This window comes from Venturia canescens, chromosome 2 (assembly GCF_019457755.1).
Source record: "Venturia canescens isolate UGA chromosome 2, ASM1945775v1, whole genome shotgun sequence".
In the NCBI taxonomy this organism is placed as follows: Eukaryota; Metazoa; Arthropoda; class Insecta; order Hymenoptera; family Ichneumonidae; genus Venturia; species Venturia canescens.
Window position 1 is genome coordinate 5,627,662 of NC_057422.1, and position 23,165 is coordinate 5,650,826.

The 23,165-nt window shown below is 38.1% G+C and overlaps 4 protein-coding genes across 5 annotated transcripts in view; 1 reads left to right on the forward strand and 3 right to left on the reverse strand.

Annotated features, from left to right (window-relative positions):
* Window positions 1-262: 262 nt before the first annotated feature.
* LOC122406490 (trypsin-2-like) lies at window positions 263-2,136 on the forward strand. The gene is made up of 4 exons (XM_043411959.1): window positions 263-420; window positions 564-865; window positions 1,493-1,600; window positions 1,708-2,136. Exons 1-4 carry the CDS (start codon window positions 375-377, stop codon window positions 2,002-2,004), a joined length of 753 nt encoding a protein of 250 aa, XP_043267894.1. The 5' UTR covers window positions 263-374; the 3' UTR covers window positions 2,005-2,136.
* A 2,492-nt stretch (window positions 2,137-4,628) lies between these two features.
* LOC122407214 (trypsin-1-like) lies at window positions 4,629-11,340 on the reverse strand. Its single transcript, XM_043413271.1, has 6 exons — window positions 11,289-11,340; window positions 8,219-8,280; window positions 7,905-7,993; window positions 7,493-7,631; window positions 7,112-7,375; window positions 4,629-4,996 (listed from the first exon to the last, which is right to left on the reverse strand). The coding sequence occupies exons 1-6, from the start codon at window positions 11,338-11,340 to the stop codon at window positions 4,850-4,852; spliced, it is 753 nt and encodes a 250-aa protein (XP_043269206.1). The 3' UTR covers window positions 4,629-4,849.
* LOC122406440 (beta-1,4-glucuronyltransferase 1) overlaps window positions 10,575-23,165 on the reverse strand; it is a 69,832-nt gene continuing 57,241 nt past the window's right edge. Inside the window, exons 4-5 of one of the 2 annotated variants that reach the window (XM_043411890.1) lie at window positions 11,700-11,765; window positions 10,575-10,887 (exon numbers count right to left, since the gene is read on the reverse strand). In XM_043411890.1, coding sequence (XP_043267825.1) covers window positions 11,727-11,765 — 39 coding nt within the window. In that variant the 3' untranslated portion in view covers window positions 10,575-10,887; window positions 11,700-11,726. Of the gene's footprint in view, window positions 10,888-11,284; window positions 11,766-23,165 lie in introns of those variants that run through there. The other variant, XM_043411889.1, reaches the window with a different exon arrangement.
* Window positions 16,165-18,892, reverse strand: LOC122406443 (uncharacterized). Its single transcript, XM_043411892.1, has 5 exons — window positions 18,738-18,892; window positions 18,095-18,614; window positions 16,945-17,241; window positions 16,717-16,849; window positions 16,165-16,645 (listed from the first exon to the last, which is right to left on the reverse strand). The coding sequence occupies exons 2-5, from the start codon at window positions 18,458-18,460 to the stop codon at window positions 16,623-16,625; spliced, it is 819 nt and encodes a 272-aa protein (XP_043267827.1). The 5' UTR covers window positions 18,461-18,614; window positions 18,738-18,892; the 3' UTR covers window positions 16,165-16,622.

The window sequence follows — 23,165 nt, forward strand, 5'->3', positions numbered from 1 at the left end:
TTTTTCTCGCTTATCGTAGAAGTTCAATACAAACCTGAGCTGTGAGCGCTATCAGTGACGTTGCTTGATCGGACCGATTGATCGTAAGTTTTCATTTGGCGTAGACGTTTTTTTCACATCGTCTTTTCTCTAGTCATGCGAAATAGTGTGGACGCATCTCAATGAAGATTGCAGAAGCGATTGCAGGCCACGCGGCTCCCGATAGAAACTCGTGACGATTAAAGCTTCTCGAGATAGGCTATTTTTTAAAAGATACAAAATGATTATTGAGAAGATACTTCGGGGAAAAGAGGATGCGGATGTGGAATAAACACAGTATATAAACCGACGTGCTCGTTGACTTGCTCTCTCCAAACTAGAAAATTTATTTCACAATGTTGTTCGTTTTGATACTCAGTTTCCTATGCGTTGGGAGTTTCGGTGAGTTTTTATCGGGGACTCGAGGCCTTTTTTCCGGCATTTTTTTTAGAGCTATTAAATTGATCCGTTGACGAGTCGGTAACACTATTCACGGCGTGGAATAATATTATCACAGTTTGTAATCGAATTATTGGCTTTTAAAGGGTTCGTGCCGATACCGCCATTCCCTGACCAGCGAATTGTTGGTGGAATACCGACGACCATAGCCCAACACCCTCATCAAGCTTCGTTACAATATTACGGTAGTCATTACTGCGGGGCTTCGATAATCAGCAACAAATGGGTCATCAGCGCCGGCCACTGTGCCGGTGGTTCGGCGTCGTCTTACGGCATCAGTGTCGGAAGTAACCTGAAGAAGGGCGGTTTAGTGTACGACGTCAAAAGAGTCGTGAGGAATCCTCAATACAACGGATACACGATTGATTACGATATTGCACTTTTCGAGGTATGTTACAACGCGAAAGCTTGAATTGCGACGAGAAATTCAATCGCGAACGATTTTTTTCATATTTCTTTTAACAATCTCGGTATTTCGAAGGAATTTCACGTAAAGCTTAATGAAATCACAACGAAAAAGTCATCGGAATCGTGCAAATCGAAGTGTTTTACAAAGTTTACAATATTTGTTGAATCTCAAAGGTTTTCCTGAAACCAATGAATTTATCGTGCCAGTGTTGAGTGCATTTCTAGCTGTGAAAATAATAGTTCATCTCAGTTATTCCATTCCTCCATTGATATTGGGAAAATGCTCAATAATAATTAAACACAATTATAAATCCTGCAACTGATATGATTATGAGTGTAATCACATGGCATGCAAAATTAATTATTTAATCGAGAGAATCAGTCAAATTAGCTCGTATAAGTTGCACGATCCACTCAGCCCCGCACTGCATTCGACAGCGGAGATTTCCTCGTTCCAGTTAACAATGTATACGTTATTAAAGGATAAATATCTGTAATGAATTAACCATAGAAAATACATCGTTTTAAATAGGACTTGAAATGTGTGAAATATTGTTGATCTGTGAAATTGTTTAATTGTTACAATATGCATGAATTGTTTTTCCAGATAAACGATACCATCAAATTCAACAAGAATGTGAGCACCATAGAACTGTCTTCGGTCGAGATTCCAGCGAATGCGACTGTGAACGTAACGGGTTGGGGAGCTCTTACGGTAAGACGAAACATCGAAAATGTTCGATTGATTTGTCGTGCGATGTAGAAAGCCCGCGAGTCATTTTTATCTTACTGGAGTAAAAATTTTGTTGAATAATTCCTCAGGAAGGTGGATTGTCTCCAGAAATATTGCAGCAGGTTTCCGTCCCCATTGTGAGCAGGCAAGCTTGCGTTGCGGCATACGCGGATCTTAACACCATAACGCCAAGAATGATATGCGCGGGATTGGACAGAGGTGGGAAAGACTCTTGCCAAGGAGACTCGGGAGGACCTTTGACGGCCAATAAAAAACTTTATGGTATCGTTTCGTGGGGCTACGGTTGCGCCAAGCCCAAATATCCCGGCGTGTACAGTAATGTCGCAAGCATGCGTTCCTGGATAAAGAATGTAACTGGAATTTAAAAGAAAAGAAAATTTCTCTTCGATTGGCTGACTGATGAAAGTTGCGTGAATTTTTAATAGCGGTTTTATTGTGTAATCCTGATAAATAACTGTCAAGATTATGATCGAATAAAACGTAAAAAATCATTGTTATTCTCGCCCTTATTTTTTCCACTTTTCAACCTTTTGACACTTCTAATACTTGGACTGCTGTCATCGTTTCAACGATCCAAAAGCCGGTAATAATTTCTTCAATTTTACTGTTCAAGAAAGCTTTGGCCGAGAAAGCCTGCCGAGGTTTCTGCTGTTGAACAATAAAGTTCATTGCTATTCTTATAACTGGACGTGAGCTCATACCGCTGTAAATAAAAGAAATTTTCCATTAAAAATTACTTCTGTCGCGAACAGTTGAATTTGTACTAAATAAAGTGATCTTCACCCGATGCTCAAAACATTATTCATTCACGAGTGAAACTATTCCCAAAGATTGAGTTTTCCTTGGCTTACACAGTGACGTTGCCTTCCAATTAAGGCATCACTCAAAAGATTTATGGATCCGTATCATGGCAGGTGATGCTAAAACTATCACAGCAGAATTTCCATCGATAGCTCAAAAATAAAGTGACGTTTTTGTCCCACGGTCGAGCCACATCTATCACGAAATTTATTCGCTAAATTCATACATTACCAGGCTTCAGTGCATGCAATAATGCGATGTATGACTGGTAGCGATAGGTCGGATGCTTCTAATTTGAGGGGAATGAAGATATGGCACTTTCGAGTGTTTGCCATCGAAGGAACAGAGAACTCTGATGCCATAAGGGCAAAAGGCCTCTAATAGGATATCCTTGTACATTTGGAACTGACGTATTCGCTTGTTGAGGGTTACACCTTCATTGTTCTAGTGATGATACCAGGCTCGAGTAAACATATGCGCAGCTCGAGTGAATCTTCACATAAACAGTCATTCCTTTCTGTGCTTCTCTACTCTGATTAACCTGTCTCCTTCTATGAAACGATCGGAGCGCCCCGAAGAGCTAATCTGTACATGATAGATCAAATGTTACGAAAGCCAGTTTCCAGTTCCAAGTTACGTGTTACAATCCGATTATTCAAAAGCAGACTCATCAGTGGAAATTCTGGCATCTGTCTGAGCCAGTTATTCATCCGGTTCGCAGATGAAAAATTCGTTGAAAAGCCTTAATAAATGGCGGCATTTTTTCAATATTTTATTTGAATTTTCTTATAACAGACACAGCGATTCTTTGTAACGAGCGCAGCTGGTCTAGGTGTCACGCAATTGATGACTCAATTTAAAATTCGACATGCAGAAACGATGTTTCTAATGGAGTAGATAGGAGAGCTCGGGAAAGGCCAAACCTGTCATTTCCGTTATGCATTTTTTCGCTGCACGGTTTAATCGATATTGGAATATTTCGATAATGAATTAAACAAAGCGATTCCTCTCCACGCATTTTGGCAGGAGAATTACTAAGCACGAAAAAAAAAGAGAGAAAAAAAGGAGAAACGATTCGTCGACAGGACAATTAGCGAGGAGAATATTTATGCACGTTTGGGGGAAACGTTCAATCGACTGTTTCCCTGTACTGTTGAATTCGCGTGGCTATCGTTAATTGTCGATCGTATTTACTTGAAATGAATATATAATGAACGTGTACGAGGATTAGATTGGTAGCACGTGAAAAGAGAAATTTTCAGCACTGCATACGAAAAACATTGAGCTGTTTATATATCGATCAACGTTTTGGCTCGCTTCCCTATAAAATACATATTCGTAACTGCGTAATTGAATGAATCTCGTGGAAGCTGATGATCGTTCAACTAGCCGTAGTCACTGTTCCAATCGCACGTTTGACTGCCGTCCGATCTACCGTGAAAGCTCGAATTAAAAAGAAAATACTGAGGCATCGGTTGAGGGGCCGCTGTAGTGGATTTTATGCAGTAATTATGCTTCAAAAATTCTCCATTTTCATAAATCCATTTCACATCTTCCAATCCTGATTGTTACCCTCGATGAAAATATTTTATTCAAAGTGAGCTGCGTTTGTTTTATTGTTAAAGTGATCTCGCTTGCGTATTCAACGAGCAATTTTTACGGCTGTGCTATACCAATGAAATCTGTGTGAATCGGAGCATTCGTTCAACGTTTTAACTTTTATATAATAGAAGCACGTTGAGAAAAACAGCGAACGACTGAAGACCCATTAGTTTTTATAATATCCATATTCACACAGAAGTTGAATGAAATTATTGAAAAAAAATAACGCGCATGCCGAGTGAAAACAGAACAAAATTCGTGACCACTATTAAATTAAAGGGGATGAAAAGCTTCATATGCGCGGCTGCCTGTTACGAAATCGACTGATAGAAATGACAGGAATAAAAACGTCGTTGGAATATAACAAAAATAAATATGAAAAATGGCATTGATACAAATTTATTGATATGCTCATCCGGAACCATTAGTCAAAATGACCGTTATCGACGAATCATCGGGTTGTGCGAGCAAAAAAAATTGTCAATTAAAAAAAATAAAAAATAAAATAAAATAAAATAATAATAAAAAGAAAAAAAAAAGGAAACACAGGCGTGAGTAAAAGAGAAGCAATAATCGTTGGAACGAATGCTGTAGTACGTCACTTTGACGTTTTGGAAAATTTCATTCAACTGCACTAACGCAAGTACATGGTCGCAACTGTGCTGCGGGGGGAAGAGAATCGATACTGGCTGCACTTCCCGTTATTTGATCGATCTCCTTCTCACTCGCTCACACACACAAGTGCACACACTCACACACTGTCTATCTCTCTCTCTCTCTCTCTGGCTCTCGCACTTTATTTTTGGCTCACACGCCAGTTTGTTCGTTGATCCAGCTACGTAGGGCTCCAACTCGGGTATAAACTCCAGGATAGGCAGGATGCGCGCATTCGTATCCCCACGACACTATTCCGATCTGTTGGCCGTTTTGTACTAAAGGACCGCCGCTGTCACCCTTAAATAGAAGAGAAAACAATGGAAATCCCTGACGAATGGTGCACGGCGAACGAGTGAACGGAGGACCACTCCATAACAGAACGAAAAAATAGACGAAAAGTGAGAATCAAGAGAATAAAACTGGGTATAGCGAAGGATATAAAGAGAAGGAGAGAGAGAGAGAGAGAGGAGGGAGAAAACGAGGAAGAGAGATGAAAGAAAAAAAATATATCCGGTGCGCCACAGGGATATCGTTTTTCTCGTGCATATCCTGGATAATGGAAATATTGAGTCGAAAACAAAAATTCCCTAAGGATTTAATCTGTATACTGGCACTGAGCGGAGACAAAAGCGCACTCTCCCTCTCTATCGCACTCCCTTGCTAATCCATGAAACAATCGATTATATGAAAAATCACGATATTTCTGTGCACCCATTCTTTTCATTATTGTTTTCATTTCACAAACTATACGTCAAGAGTAACGTTCCAAATTTTTTGGTATTTTCATAATCCCTTAATACTCATGGCGTATCGATATTGACGTTAAAAACAATAGTTCAAAAACACCCTGTCGATACTTTTCACGTTCTGAAAATGTCCAACGAATACGTCCAACTAATTGACCATTATTTATATTCTGATCGTTAGAATTAAAGATTGCAAGTGTCGAAGCATTCAAGAAAAAACGTTGATTTTTTTAAACCAATTAAGAAACCTCGTTAATGTATTAAACCAATAACTATCGAATTTCAATAGCATGTCATGTCATGAAAATTAATACTCATCCGGTGATATCTCGATAAAATAAGAATTTCTCTCTTGATGAAAATTTCAAATTTTTTCAGTGCATCGGTAAAATTCTCCCAATCTTGTTCATAAGAATCACTGAATATATTATCAATGGTTCCAGACTATTTTGGAAATACATTCAGATTGAATATTCAATTGGAAATTCATTCTCATTGATAAATCAATAACAGAAAAGTCAGTGTGAAGTGAAATCTCGATAGATTTTTGTCTTTTTTAACCCCAGTTCACTCGACTCGATCATTCGCTGATCGATCACAGCCTCCGTTACCTGATTTTTTCACCACGAAAATAATTTCCCCACAATTTTTATCAATTGTGGATTTTTGAGAGGACGACACTCGATTATTAACCCAAAAAAAAATTGGTTTGATTCAAATCGCTTGGCTCGTTGGCTCTGTCACCAAGACCAAAGTCAATGGAAAATTTCATTGGTAACTTTTTTAAGGTAGATCATGCCCGAAGGGTTGTATGTTATGGGTAATTGAATTGGATCGATTTATACTCCGTAATTAAAGATATAATCAGTTTAAATTAATGTCAGAGTTATTCATTCGAAATAGTAAATACATTTTTTCAACTTATCTTTTGACGAATTAAATTACAAGCCATTAATTGAACGAGGATCCATCACTCGCTGAACTCGAAATTTCATTCGTCCCTGGCTAAAATATTATAGTTTTTTATGTAAAAAATCGCTTTAGAGAGCACAAAGGGAAAACACAAAGGGAAATGGATGAAAAAAAGTGTTAATAAATAGACAGAAGGCTGTGACAGGAATGGGCCAAGCCAAGAAGAAACAAAATGTCGAAATCAGCAAATGTGAGGTTATACGAGTGCTCATTACCAATTTCGTTCAATATCTGTTTAAACTTGATATATCTTTATCACTATAGTAAGGCAATCGTCTCGAATTATTTCCCAAACCTTCGTTATATGCTTCATTGTTATCGTGTACTTTTTCATAAACTTCGTAAGAAGCGTTCATTCGTTATATGGAAAGATGAACGATTTTTTACGCATAGTCCCTATACCCCTGTGTATTTTTCTTCATATTTAAACACGTTTATATAAAAAACTAATACGACGAACCCTTTAAAATTTGATAATCCTGTCATTCGACTATCGATTTAAACTCTGTATAAATATCAAGATTTCTTAAGAAAATCGCTTCGTGCATGAACTACTTTAATATCCAAAAAATGGAAACTTCAATTATTCCTATATCAAATCTAAAAAATATACAAAGTCTATCGATATCTAAAAAACATGATTCAGAGAGTTTGATCTTTCGATAAAGTAAAAAATGACAGGAAGAAAACTCACAAAGCAAGCGTCCCTGCCACCCTCACCGATGTAACCAGCGCACAACATCCGATCGGTTATTCTCCGTTGTTTATAAAGTTTATAGCACTCGGAATTGGATACGACGGGGACCTCAACTTCTCGTAATTGATCGCTTATCGATCCTTTTATCTGGCGAAGTCCCCAACCCGTAACAGTTGCGTAAGAGCCTGCTCTGTAATGATCCTCCGAAGGTGCCAAAACAATGGGTTTTATGCTTCCATCAAACGTCAGTGGCTCCTCCAACTGAAACATTGTCATTTTTTAAGCACAAAAAGCTTTTTAACGTCAATCAAGAGTTCAGAATCAGCGGAACTCCCCATTGACGCTACTGATTAACACTTCTTTCCAATAAGTCAGTACCTCGATCACAGCAATGTCATAGTCCGACGTGCGACTGGAATAATCATCGTGAACGATGATGTTTTTAGCTTCGATGATTCTTCCACCTGAGCTGAGATTCGAAGTGCCTGCTTGGATCGATACCGCAGACGAAAAAGCCCTGCGTGATGGATCATTTGTTCGATAAACAAAAAACAAAAATTACCTTGATGGAAAAAAAATTGTTTAAATCTTCGAGCTCGAATAAAGTAAAATTTTCTCAGATTACTTTCATCATGCCGTAATTTACCAAAGAATTTTAGATCAACCAACTATTGCGTGTTCATTCCCATTTCTCAGTATGCATTTCACTCGGACATCAAAAATTCATGGAATTCAAAATGCAGCCTATACTTAGTTCGTTGCATAAAATATAATGAGCAATGAACATTACCGTGCGACACAATGAGCAGCTGTAAGAATCCAAGTTTCGCTGATTATTGATCCACCGCAAGTATGACGTTCATTACGTCGCAGTGATACCTGGTACAGCAAAGCCATAACAGTGAAAAACAAAAACACGTAATATAAACGATCGATCAAAGTATCACTATAATCAACGTAGTACGTGCTCGTCTCGGAATTTTTGTTGTCTCAAAAATGAGAGATGCAAAAATGCGAGATACGGCGGAATGATTTTGCCGAGGCAATAAACAACCGTTCGCAGAGTTATAGATGCGCACTTATCGAAATGGGCGACGAACTTGCCTGATAAGGATGGTACTCGATGCTGGTCGGCTCGCCCCCAACGATGCGACCGTAGTCGTAGTCTAGAGTATCCAATTAATCGAACAACATGCAATGACAATTAAACGACGGTAATGAGAGGTTAGTCCACTCGACTTCGATTCGATAATAACAACATTTGCGATGGCGAGAGATACAAATATTTTTGAAAAAGGAGAGCTACGAGGGGGGAGTGAAAATATTTTCTTGGGCGTGCACAAATATTTTTGAAAAATAAAAGCTACGAGGGGAGACTGAAAATATTTTGCTGGGCATATTCAACTGGTTCGTTTCGTCCTGGCGACGAATTTTTCAATCACTCAACTAAACTTGGTTACATCGAAACGTAACTTTGTTAAAGCAACAAAATTGTTGTTGCCCGAACGAAATAATTTGTATGTGAAAGGCCCACGAAGTGTTTCACTGTTGTAAAGAAGTTCGGCTTTTCACCACAAGAAACGCTGCCAGTAATGAGTGATCGGTTAGTGCGTGACTTCGGTCATCCCTCCTCAAACACTTTCTGTGAAAGCCAGTACTCGGAAGGGTGACCGTTGAGCCACATACCAGCTGGCACATCGATCGCTTGCAGCCTTTCCCAGTTGTCAATGTCCTGGCAAATAACTCAAATTCAGGCAAATTTTTATTCATCCGTATCGATACACATTTCTTCGATCAAGCATTCGAAGGAAGCTTGAAAAAAAGGAGATTTGGCTGGCAGATAAAATTTATTACGCGATGGACAAATGTTTGAAGGAGAGTCACAAAATTCCATGATTTTATAGTTCGGTATTGGTGCACCTTGGGAACCCCGATCGAATGAGGCAGCTCTGGCGGCAACGTTGAAAACGATAAAAAAAAATTCAACATTGTAAGAACAATGCATTCTGCAGTAACTTCAAGAAAACTGTGAGCTCAATCTTCCACGAGAGTTCCCTTTTATTCTAACATTCAGGTTAATCGATCTGCTCTAATGATCTCTTTCGTTTTATCGGAAGAAAATGAGCAGAAATGAATAAAAACGACGTCCATTAAAAGAATGCGAAATCTCTTTGCGGATGTCAGTTCAAAGCGACGATTTGTGAGGTGAGAGCGTGCACATTCTCGCGGGAGCCCTCGATAGACAAGGTCGACTCAGTAATATTTTGTGCAATCCGCTTTTCTTTTTTCACTCTTTGAGAATTATGAAAATAAAAAAGCAAACAAACAAACAAACAAAATAAATAAAATAAAATAGCGAAAGAGCAGAACGAAAAGTTTCCTCGAACTGAGTGTGTGTATGTGAGAAAGAGAGAGAGAGAGAGTAAACGCGTTTGCAGAATTCATGGAGTGGAACGTTAACCTTTTCTCACACATTTTGCCGTAGCAGGCGACGCATTCGTGAATGGAATTTGTAAAATGCTTGCTCGATGCATATTTGCCCTATCACGAACGAAACGGTGTGTACTCACACATGCACATAATTTCTCACTTCCGCGATGTGAGATTTAAGTGACGTTTTCGTACACGGCGCCAGACATTGTATGCAAAGTGCTGAACTATTAGCCCAACATTCCAAATACCTCTCGACATTATCGATCGATCCAGTGGACACCTATACGTGTGTAAACGAAGTGCAAATACGATTATCGGAGTAATAACTCAATCGATTATTATTGTAAGCTTCGCCACGGTTTTTAAGTCCTAGAATTATGACTGATATATTATGAGAATATTTTTTTCCAGTTCTTAAAGTTCAATTATTATCGAGTCTCTTGAGGGGGGTCGTGCTTTAAAAAGTAAAAGAACATTTCGAATTTTATCAGCGTGTACAATGTGGGGTTCGTAATTATTGTCTGAAACGAAAATTTCAAATTTTTTTTCCATTTTCATTTATTTTCTTTTCATATGAACCTATGAAAACCCGAAAAAATTGCGAAATTCTATATTTACAGCACGTAAAAGTGATATTCTCCTTTAGAAGCTTTTTTTCAAACTCGCTAAAAATATAGAATTTCCCAATTTTTCCGGATCCGTATGGGTTCGTATGGAAGGAAAATATATGAAAATGGAAAAAAAAATTGGAATTTTTGTTTCATACAATAATTACGATCTCCACTTTGATTTTTTTGGCTTCCTAAAGCAGGACCCCCCTTAATAGTCGATGGATTCATGTTGAAGTGCGTCGCTTTTAGCAGGAGATTATGAAAGTTTTGCAATCTTTAGCTCATCGAATAAATGACTGAGAAGTCATTTTTTTTGTTCGTGATCATTATTTTGTCCTCCACTTTGCATTCCATCATATATTTATTCCGAACGAAACTACAAAAAATTGTTACTCAATAAACGAACAGCGGATTCGACTCGTGATGCAATAAACACCAAAATATGTAATTTTCATTATTTTATCTAAAACTTTATCTACTTATTTATGAATTTTTTCATTCTCACGGAGACCACGAAACAGAGACACACTAACGATCGACCCCGAGGAGCTCTGGTTTGCTGGCGGCAATCGAATCATCAGGGGGTCATACATTTCCAGGTTCTTTCCTTATTCAACATACTGAATTCACTGTCTGAGTTGCAGCACCATAAATGTTTAATGCCGATAACCCAATCGGCTCCATTACTTCGATAACATTGGCTGGCTCTGCCTTTCCATGATTTCAAACCTTTTAAAAAAAATCAAATATTCCATTCGGTCAAATAAAATTCAAACATCAATATAATGAAGCAAATACATGTCGATCGAGGCACTATTGAAATTTCACAAGACAGGAAGTAGTTTCACACGCAATGAACCGTAAAACCAGTCGAATTTATTATCAAGTGGCTTTACCAGTAACCTCCACAATTAGAAGCAGCCCACAAAATAGGCCTCTTTCCAATCGGGATCCCAGAAAGGAAAGGGAAAGGCAAAGTTAGTAGATTACGCAGTCTGTGGTCAGACCCGCTTACTTCATGGCTAAGGTTCAATACCCTTCTCACCGACAATTCGCGCAGTAGCAATTATTCCACGGTTATGCCTTATTCATTCAAGGCTATACCACAACGTTGCTCTGAATATACTGACCGTAGTCGCACGTACCATAAATGGGATTGAGTTTGTTGCGTTTGCAAAGCATTAAGAACTCGTTAACACAGTTCTAAGAGGGCATTGTTATAGCGGCTGCTCAAGGGTCTCAAATCCGCGGTCATTAACGCGTTACACAAGACCGAGTATTAGTGCCATGTGCCTGATCGAACTTTTGCACCGGCTTCACTTCGAATCAGCGTTATATCGAACATGAAGAAAAACCATTCCTAATTATTTGTGGAAATTGAAATTCGCATCGAATTCCAATAGAATCGAGGAATAAATTTGTCATCAGGCTTCCTGTAGCTCGATTTTTCATTTTATTTTCCCTTCTCGACGAGCGTTTGAATCTAATGACCGATAATTTCTCCATTTACATTGCGATTCTTGATACAAATTATTCCTCACCGGTTCTGCCAATATTCCATTCGTCGATTACGAGCGAAATTTACGATTGCGATGTAACTTCGGCCTCTGAAAAAAAGATAAATGAAATGTAATAATAATCTATTTCCGGGCACAGTTTTGACCAATTATTCAATCAAATTACGAGTTTTAAGCACATCACCCGCGAAAACCCTTGTATTTAACATATAAATTCAAAAAACTGGTTGTTTTCGAGCTCCCCACGAACGGCTACTGCGAAAAAAAATATTACGGAAAAGATGGACGAAGAAAAATTAGAGGGACAATCATAAATCAAAGTTTGAGAGGAACATTGTTTGATAAACAATTTAAACGCCCGATAAATCACGACTCGAGGTATATCGAGAAGCAGAGGCAGCTCTTGCTTGTCTAACAACACACACCGCTCTCTGCCCTCTTTCTCTCTCTTCTTCTCTCTGTCTGGCTCTCTTTGTACGGTATATCCGGCATTTTAGTCGGGCCACAGGACACGCAACATCTGTCGCGTCACGATGGTGTAAATCTCCTACTCAAGTGAGAAACTTTCGATCGATAATTCCTGTTTCTATACCATGAAAAGTCTTCAAACATTCAGATAGCAATATCTAGAAGACTGACTGAGGAAATCTGAATTAGAGCTCTATTTTCCATTTGGCCATGCTTTTTTTCCAGATGAATTTGACAAGTGCGCATATATGTATTTAAGATCCGCAATTCGGTATGTCCAACAGAGCATTTGACGCAGTTAATTTTGACGAGAAAATCCTTTTGATAATTATGTATGTGGATGGGTCCGAGCTCATCGAGCTTTCATACTCTCTCGCAATCGCAAACAATCCTTGTCTGTTTGCTTTTGGGAAACCACCGGTAACCAATCGCTCGATCCTCATATATACGTGCACGCATGTCTGAATTAGTTCTGCATATATAGCTCTGTACGATTTCACCTGTTTCGATTTCCCGATTACTCCGACCTAAATACGGAAAAAGCCTCTCCTGTTAAATCAACTTGGGGAAACGAACGTGAGAGGGAACGTTTACTCAATTAGGAAACGTAAATACCCATAGAATAAACGATTGAGTGTTATTCCAACGAATCTGCCATTGACAGTGTCAACATAAGGGCCTGTCAGAATTGAAAAGAATTATAAGTATTTCAGGCCCATCACTGGTCATTCGTCGTACCCTCGGCTTCCTCTGCTCGACTAACTCTCTTCGCTATTTCCAACGTTCTAATTTGGACACTTAAAACCATCAATAAAACCGTGTATGCAAGCTGTCGCCCTTTGTTCATCCTCTCGTTATCGGGCACCATCAATTTTATCGCTTATTTACTTCACTACCATAATCGATTTCTTCTTGTAATGAATTTACGATGTGAGTACTCAAGGCAGCCCCACCTATATGAATATCGAAATATTGTTACCCCTCATCAAAAGCTGTTGCTCAAATGACAAGGTGCCTTCTGAGAATCGATAAATCACAGCTTTTAACTGTGCAGAATAATTCTCACTTTTTAAGTGTGCTTATCGGATGTTAAACGAAAGACAATCGATAGGAGCTCGTCAAACATTTCAACAGTCGTAAAAAATGAAAATTTTTCATTTCTTTTTTAATTGTTTTTATTATTGTCGATGAAAAATGGCAATGTGTGCACGGAGAAAACGAGGCCGAAAATTCTAGAGGAAAGCACTAGGAATATAGGATCTCGCGGACACGTACTGGTTTGCAGCATTAATTCGAAGAGCAGTAATAAGAATTGTTCTATCCACCATAGTAAAAAAACTAATACTCATGAGTCTTTTTCTCTATAAGCATAGTAAAAAATGTTTTCAGCCACTTCAAACGTTTATATTGTTAAGTATACTCGAGCAACCCTGAAAAAAAAACTATTTATATGGTAAAATGTCACTCGTATTCGGTGTATTCGTGTATTTATCATAGAATTTACTATGCTGACAGTGAAAATTTGGTGATTTGCAATACATTTCCACTCATCAGTAAATGCTAGTCTGACACGATGAATAACACTCGAAAACAAAACGAAATATGGTTCTCACGTGCATCACTGTTCGCTGTCTGCATAAAGCTGTTTAGAATTCAAAGGATGAAAAATTGGAAAATTCAAAAAATATTATGCCGTTTGCAATCGTTGCATAAATACTTTGAAAATTCTTGAGAAATAATTTATTCTTCACTATACAAAACGAATCCATTTTCTCCGTGTGGGACTTAACCTCAAGTTGAGAGCTTAAAGAGCCAAATCAGTAAAACACTGCCTCAAAAGAGATGCTCTTGACTTGAATAATTACTGAGAACACGGAAAAGTGAATACAGCTTTCTTCGTCATACTCTCTCGATTGGATGACACGTTTCTTCTATTTTTTGCACACGAGATGCCTGTTTTCGTGAAATTTTTCCAAAGTCTCAGGCAAACTAGCCTCTACCCTGCCAACACACCGCACCGTGGAAGGACATTTGACATAAATTTCATGAATAAATAAAATATTCAATTAACGTATAGCCCTGGAACTGCGAAAAAGTGTAATAATTGAAATTGGCAAAGCGTCAAAAAGCCCGAACAGCACGAAATTCAGGAGCTTTCCCATCGAAATATTTGTCCAATCTATATGCCCGTATTAGCGGCATGACCGCGGGAGAGCACTCGTGGTTGTATATCTAATACGTGTGTTTGTCAATCGATGCAAACCGTAAAAGCGTCAGAGCAAACACTAATTACTTTGCCTGAATACTATGGCCAAATATACACGTGTGGGAATGTGGCAAACGATAGATATCCAAATTTATATACACGTATACGAGAAAAGCCAATGACTGCTAACACGTCACAATGTAATATCGGGTGACATAATTGAACATTAAAATTTATTTCAATATTCTGTTTTATTATTTTCAACACAACAGAATTACAGATGCCACTGAATTCTTAAATTTTTAAACCTCAAAAAATTGTTGCACCTCAATGAAAACAGGAAAATGTGAGCGTACCTTAAAACTTGCGTGCGAAGTAAATGATTTTGAGGTGGTCGTCGAGGCCCTTCTTTTGGAAAAAAGTGTTGTGGTTCCCTCCAAACGTTGCTTCGAAACGAGTTACTATAGATTAAATATTTGTGAATATTTTCTCAATTTAGGGATCTTGCAATCATCTCACCCGGTATAATTAGATTCACGTGAGACAGAGCTAAGTCCTGTCGACACGATGGCACTAAATGTTTGCTTACATCGCCGACTGAATCGATGTACGAATTTTCAATCGAAATAAACTCGACGATTGAAGCAATTACGTGCCAACCGCATTTAGTAAATGAAAAACATCCTTAGGACTTTCATGATTCAAGCGTTCTCCCTCGTGAACCATTATCGTCGATTTCTGTTGTTACAACAGTGAAGGAACAAGCGCTAATTGGGGAATTCGATACGCAGGAGACTACGTATGACCTGCTAGCTTTTTCATGTCGACCTACCCGAGCAATATAATCGATACCGAAGGCAATTAGAAATCCTATCATGCAGCCACGGTATCTACTCACGAATGAAGGATCTTTTTCCAATTCAATTATGAACGTGTGACAAATTCAGTCGATTAACACTTTTTTTGTGTTCAATTATCACGTCGCTATATTTTGTTACTTTTCCACTTTAAACGTCAATGATGCGAGAATTTTTTTTATGCGAGAAATCGAAAACCCAGATTATGAAGGTGCAAATTGTTTTTGTCCTCTCTTGTCTCGCTAACCAGCGAGCCAATCTTCAGGCCTGTAATCGTAGGCGGGTTGGAATGAGAACGTTAAAAAAATGTACATTTTTTGTCACAAGTTGCACTAGAAAAAAATGAGGCAAAACATTCGAAAGGGCTTTATTAGACCCGATTTTTAATCTCGCATGTCCGAAAACAAGGCCAATTGGGATTGGCAGAGCGGATTTAACGATAACTATAAACTCAGTGTAACAATTCGAACTATTTCGAGAGGGGAGCGATTTCGAAGGAGGAAGAATTATCGCTAGACTATGAATGCAGTAGAATTTTAATTAACGCCAGGCCTTTTGACACTCGATAAGAGAGCACGGGTTTCCAGTTAATGCAATCCACTTCCAATGTCTCTCACCTCTCTTTCTCCTGGTCTTTTTCCCTTTTTGTCGGTGTTTCCAATCCGTGAGAAGAGTCGAAATTTCATGAAAGCAATGAGATTTTTCTGCCTCCGGTATAACTCGAAGCGCCGGATGCGCGCGGTTTCTTCGTCATTTTCCATTTAAATTGTTCGTATTACTAGCCGGGCCAGATAGAAATTGTGAAAACGACAAATTCCAATTACGCATCGGAGCCTCATCAGATGAATGAGTTTTTCAAATATATTCCATTTCTACGGCAATAATACTTAAATGCAAATGCCGTTTTTGTTCTTTATCTTCTTCATTCGAATTCCACTACACTGCAAAAACAAGCGTGTTGTTAGGTGTGTTGAAACAACGCACAACACATCTCGCAGGTGTGTTGTTTTAACTAATCGTGTTGCAACAACACACAATACATCTCGCAGGTGTGTTGTTTTAACGAATCGTGTTGAAGCAACACGTAACGCCGTAAAATTTCGAACAACACGGCAATTTCCGTTTTGTAATTTATATAATACTGATAATGTGTGTTGTTTCAACACGGATGATTTCAGCACGGTTTTGGGAAGTTACTCATACTTATATGTACAACACATTTTAGAAAGTAAAATAAAATGGCAAATATCTTGTCGTCAATGTCGACCTAAACGAAATTGCCGTTTTATGATATCCAGTATATTTGTGTAAATATTTTTATCCATTTCTTCCGTAAATTCACAGACTCTTTGAGCAATAGACGTACGTGCGGTGTGTCACCGGAATTCATATTTCTTTCGAGCTCTTTTAACGCATCTACTCCATGTACATCAGGACGCCTGCGAAAAATAAAAATGTAACAAGAGATCCCCTAATATTTATGGAAATTAATATAGAAATTCAAACGTACTCTTTATGAATCGTAAAACAGTTGGAATATTTTGACTGATTTTCAATTTGTCTTCGCCAAATTTCATTACAGATCGTTCTGAATTAGCACGTCGATTCCGCACATTTGTACTTGACTGATGTCGTACAATCCCCTGCAATAATAAAAGAAAACTCAATAAAGAAAAATTTAGCACATGACGGCTTTGACAATTGTAGTAACTGGAAATGTAAAGAAATGAAAACTTACACATCCATGGTCTCCGCCGCTGAGCTCTGGATAAGCACTAACAATGGCTTTTGCGTAGTTGAAATAATCATTTTTACTCAGCATGCCATTAGTGCGATGCAAAAGATCAGTTGCCCAAAAATACGTTAATGACTTTTGAGCAAGTAACATTCCTCCGTTGTTCACTTTTTGAACCAACTCCGGGGTCAGTTCTGGCAATGATGTTGGCGTTCCAACGAAGCTTGAAATTATGCTTCTTTTTTCAGTGAAGTCATTTGTTTTCAGTTTTTTAAATTGACTGTTGATTGATTGGTTTTCCTGAAATTCCAAAAAATAAGCTCAACAGTTTTATTTCTCAAAGCATAAAGCAAATCTTATGACCGTTCGACCTAATAAAAATCTCAGGAGTTCAAAACTTTCTTTACAATAAAAGAAATTTCATGTAAGCTTTCATCTTTGAGTACACTGAGTTCATTGGTTACAATAGAATATTCATAATTTTCTTAATGATTTTTTCTTGTCAGCGGTAAAAGTCTGGATCAAATTCCTTTCTCTGCAAAAAAATTTGGATCAAATTTCTTTTCTCGCAACAATTTTGATGAACTTTCTTTCTAAGTAATGAAAGTTTTGATCAAATTTGTGTACCGCAACAGTATTCATAAGATTTTTTTTCTTGCAGCGGTGAAAGTTATGGTTGAATTTTTTGTACAGCAGTAAAGTTTTGAAAACATTCGCTTTATAGCAATCAAAATTTTGATAACGTATTGATATTTTATTAAAATTTTGATCACTTTAAAAAGAATGTTTTCAAAACTCTACTGCTATACAAAAAATTGAACCATAACTTTTACCGCTGCAAGAAAAAAAATTTTATAAATACTGCTGCGGTAAACAAATTTGACCAAAACTTTTCTTGTTTACAAAGAAAGTTCATCAAAACTGCTGTCAGAAAAAAATTTTGATGCAAATTTTCTTGCGGAGAAAGAAATTTAATCTGAACTTTGATCACTGGCTTAAGAAACACTTATTAAAACTCATTGACGCAAAGAGATTTATGAAAAATCTTATCGCTACCAATGAATTAAATGTGTTATAAATTCTTTATCCTATTGTAAATCGTTTAGATTCATTATTCTACATTTTATATAATAAAACATCGAGATAATCTTACCTTTTCTTTCTCCTCCACACATTCACTTATTTTTTCTTGGGTTTCAATGAGAGAGCCGTCTTGATCGATAGCGTAGATCGTTGAACACGATAGAAGACTTTCGCCTAACGGAACAATGCAGGTTATTTCCAATTCATCGATTATTTCTTCCTCTGCTTCGATGTCACATAAAATGTTTTGATTTTGAATCAGCTTCTGTAACACGATGGCTTGATTTTCGATTTTCTTTTTCAGAAGCAAGTCGTTTTCACAAGCTTCGCGGATTTTTTGGGTGACACATTCGGAATCACTCATTTTTTCGTTCACTTTGCAAAATTTAATTTTTTTGCATCGCTCTTCGTTTTTGCAATAAATCGTTTTTTCCATTTTTATGCTCGCTGAGTGGCACAAATAATAAGTGAATTAAACGTATGCGTCTTTTCGCCGACCGAATCGAACCGAATAATCACGAAAACGAGAAGCAAGTTTTCATCACATGGCCGTATGGTCTTAACGCTATAGGAGCGCAGACTCGAGCCAACTACAAACAAAAAGAAAAAGAAGAAAGAGTCTGGCTGGACAAAGGACGAAGACGAGGTTAGCTCACACTTACAAACGTAAACAATGTTTGCGTTTCGTATAACGGACTTTTTGACAACATTACCTCATGAGCGAATTAGTGTAGTGGGTAGCGTGCGTCCGTTAAGTTAGAGCGTGTTAGGTAGGTAGGTCGATCGAATCCCCCCTCGTTGTATACGAATTTTTCTCAGAAATAATTCGTTTCCAAATCTTCGAACTTTGATATCCGAGGTTCACGAACGAGACGCATCCAGTAGTAATTCTCGGTAAAAAAAAAATATTTTGTTGTATTTTTCGCCATTCTTGCGAGTGAATTTACTCGCAAGCCAACAACGCATTTCAAGTGTGCGGATATGCACAACAGCAACACGCCATGATATGTGTCGAATCGGGCGACAAAGAGGAAAATGCCTAAAACGTGTTGTAACAACACGGAAAGCCGTTTTTTTACAACACGGGAAACCGTTTTTTAACAACACGGAAAGGCGTTTTTATAAAACACGATTAATATGTGTTGTTTTCATGAACAACACGGCAAAAAGCGTGTCGAAAATGGCGACAACATAAACACGCTGGAAACGTGTTAAAACAACACGCTTGTTTTTGCAGTGTAATTACAATAAATCGCAGGTATATTTTAGGCATGGAAGCGGATCGATTGAAATGCATAGATTGCTTGAGCCGCTCGCTCGATGCTATTGCACCAGGAAAACTTTGAAGACTGGGAAAAAAGGTTATTCGATCTCGTCCGAAGCGTTGATGAGCTAATCAAAAGTGAACTTTCCACAGCGGCTCTCTCTAATATTAACTTAATGAAACGAGACAATTTTCAGGATTCGTTTTCTACCCATTCCCCCTCCGCTTCCCACTCAACTATGAACACACGAAATGCCTTGATTTCCAAGAAAAAAATTCCTCCAAATATTCGAATATTTCATCGCCGACCGTTAGATGTTTAATAGTCCAAACTAATTTATAAATTTAAGATTGAAACGTCTCATGGCATTTGGTGGTGCGATCTCATCTTGCTGACTATTTCATTAAATGAGGACTAAAAAATCCCACTTTCATCGTGCATACTTCAAGGAACGATTGAAGATCAACGTCAAGTTTAAACCGAGAATTTTTGACCTCTTTTTCATTCTGACCGCGCGCGCGATTAAACTACCAAAGTCAGATAAAAAGTGTTATCAATGACTTTTATGTAGGAAATTTGATGCTCTGCCAGATTTGTTCCACGCTGTTGAGCTCTATCTTCACAAAAGTTTCAATAGTTATCCACGATAAAAGTATTCACCTGCGTTAGAAATTGGTCCTCATCAAGTTCAGTCCAGAAACAAGATACGATAATCTCGCCTGAAATTTCCTTCACAATTCTTATTTTAATCGTCAACCTCAAGTGCCTGGTACATTGCACACTGCGTGCATATCTTAATATCTCTATGTTTCATATAACTGTGTGAGGAAACTCGCGTGAACTCGTCCATCGGTGTATGCGCTGGTATAGGCGGCGGTTTATCGGTGGTGATAAGAGAACAAGAAGTGCTAGCGATGTATATCTGTAGAGGAGTCAAGCCGAGAAGGATTAATGCTGGAACATTCGAGGAGAGCTATACGTGGCGCGCAAGAGCTTCCAAGCTTTTCGCCAAGAGACTTGTCTTAATCACGTGGAAGAGACTGACAAGTGGAAGAACGAGCAGAGCACAGAACAAAACAGCACTAATATACACCCTGCGCTTCATATAATCGCACATGAAGCGGAGCAGGCGAATACGTGCATGCATATATTTCCGCATCAGAGGTCATTTCCTTATCTGAATCTACACGGAGTATGAAAGTGTATTGCTCCATTTCGTGGTAAAACAATCAGCTTTGGAAGCAGAAATCGCCTATACAAACTATAAATGAAATGCTCGGTCAATGCACCAGGACTTTGGGGATGTGTGAAATATCTGAACACACCGATCCCTCTTCCTGTATATGTGCATAAAACGCCGTGAACCACAGAACGAGGCCACGATACCTGGGGAATCTAATGACGTGGCTACGGGACCCATTTAAGTAATATTCAGTTTACCAAATTCGGCGTTTTCGTGGACACATATAGACACGGTTTTCTGTCGCAGATATTCGACTGTGATGCGGACTGAAATCCGGGGCATGTAAAAATGGTGGCAGCTGAGGAGACTCTGGAGTTTGAATTGGAGAATGTAATGTCGCGTTTTTTAATCCGATTCCTCGTCACGAGTTCTCACTTACTAATTCACGATCCCTGGAACAATTTGGCTATTCATACCATCCATTAACACACTACTATTGAACTTATTAGGGAACTCAACTGACAAGTGTAATTAACGCGAAATACGCGAATGTACGATACCGTAGCCCGATTGACTCGTCGCACTCAATATTAAAAATATCATAGATTAATGAAAGGCAATAAGGCAGATAGAGCCACAAATGTATTTTCGGAATTTCCATATTTTTGCAGTTCACTGAATGAATCAATGTCTGGAAAGTTAGCAGAGCTATTCGCGTCTAACCCGAAACTTCCGAAAATATCATATTTGAAGTTTGATTCGATTGCGCGTCAGAGCTCCGGAAAAAAAGTCAGTCGAAAATGGGCTGCCCTGATCAACAAATGTGTATTTAAAACATCCGAGTGAGCCAAAAACTTCAGAAGTGGAATCGGATTCAGTTTGAAATCATTCACAAAATATTATCCACCGTGAGATTTTAATTGAATTCCATCGTTCAACGACTTATTCTTTTTTAAATTCTTATAAAGTGATTCAAAAGCTGACACACACTCACCATTTATTTTTTATAAGACATAATACACGGCTATCTCATTAGAGATAAAAGAGTGGAAGGGACTGATCTCTTTGGAAGAGGTGCTTCATACAATCATGATTGAACTTCACCAAGGTTCGTTTAATCACGAAATGTATTTGGCGCCTCTTCCTCGAGTTCATAGATGCAATCGTTTAAGGTAGTTCATGCACGAAATGATTTTCTTAAGAAAATCTTGAAATTTAGGCAGAGTTTGATTAGGTAGTCGACTGTAAGGCATATCAAATTTTAATGGGTTCTTCTTATTGGTTATTTAGATAAACGTGTTCAGGTATGAAGAAAAACAGAGGGGTGTAAGGACCATGCGTAAAAAATCGTGTATCTTTCCATATAAAGAATGAATGCTTCTTACGAAGTTTATGAAAAACGTACACAATAACAATGAAGTATGTAATGAAAGTTTGGAAAAAAAATCGAGACGCTTGTCTTACTAGTAATAAAGATGTATTGCGTTAAAGATTGAACGAAATTGGTAATGAGCACTCGTAACCTGACATTTGCTTATTTCAGCGTTTTGTTTCTTCTCGGCTTGGCCCATTTCTGTCTTCTTATTGAAACTTTTTTCTTGACCCATTTCCCTTTGCGCTTCCTACAGCGATTTTTTACATTAAAACTATTGTATTTTCGCCAGGGACGAATGAATTTTTGGGTTTTGTCAGTCATGGACGTTCGATTAATGGCTTGTAATTACATTCGCCACAAATATAATAAATTGAAAAAATTTATCTACAAATTTGAATTAATAACTCTGACATTAATTTATAGTCTTGAGTGATATATTTAATTATGAAGTGAAAATCGACCCAATTTAGACACCCATAAAATACGATCCTAAGGACATGATCTACCTTAAAGATAGTTACGGCAAAAATATTTATGCTACGTTTTTTCAGTTTCAATTTTATTTTAAAATTATAACGACCTTCTCCATCACACTAACTCTCCTTTTCTTTCCTTTCTTGCCCATACGTCACAATTTATTACTAGTTTTAAGCAATCTGAATATGTGACGACACATTCACAAAGCGAAAGAATGAAGGTTGAAGATCGACGCGAGCCGAGCATGACGTACTTAGCAACGCATAAGAGAGAACGTATTGTACATATTGAAAATTTATTCACATGTTAAAAATATTTTTCCTTTTACTTTAAAATTAATGGCGACACCTGTGGAAGTGGGGGATAATACATCTATGATCTCGAAGAAGAGGAGCGAAATACAATTGCTGTTGATTGATTACAAGTTGGGTACAAACTAACGTATTGATCTGTCTTTAGAGCGCGTTAGTTTCATCCAGACACGCACATAAATAGACGCGTCAGAGAGGGCACGAAGAGATTGCAAGGGGTAGTTCTCGACGCCGTTTTTCTTCCCATTGCGCATCCTCTACACACGTAGAAAGTTGCCCTCGCAGTTAATTCCTTGTAATGTGTTCAAAATTCGTAACTTGCCATTCGGCCCGGCTCACGCTCTACTCGAAACAGCTCTTATGGTATATACAAGAGGGATGAGAGTCGAAGCGTTACCGTGAAGCTTAACACGTACATGTATGAATGTAAGTGTCTCAGAAGCTTATAGAGAAAGGAAGACAAAACGAGAAATCGAGCTAGAGAGAACGCCGCAAACTCTCGAGGAGGTTTAAGGGGTCTCTGCGACTCT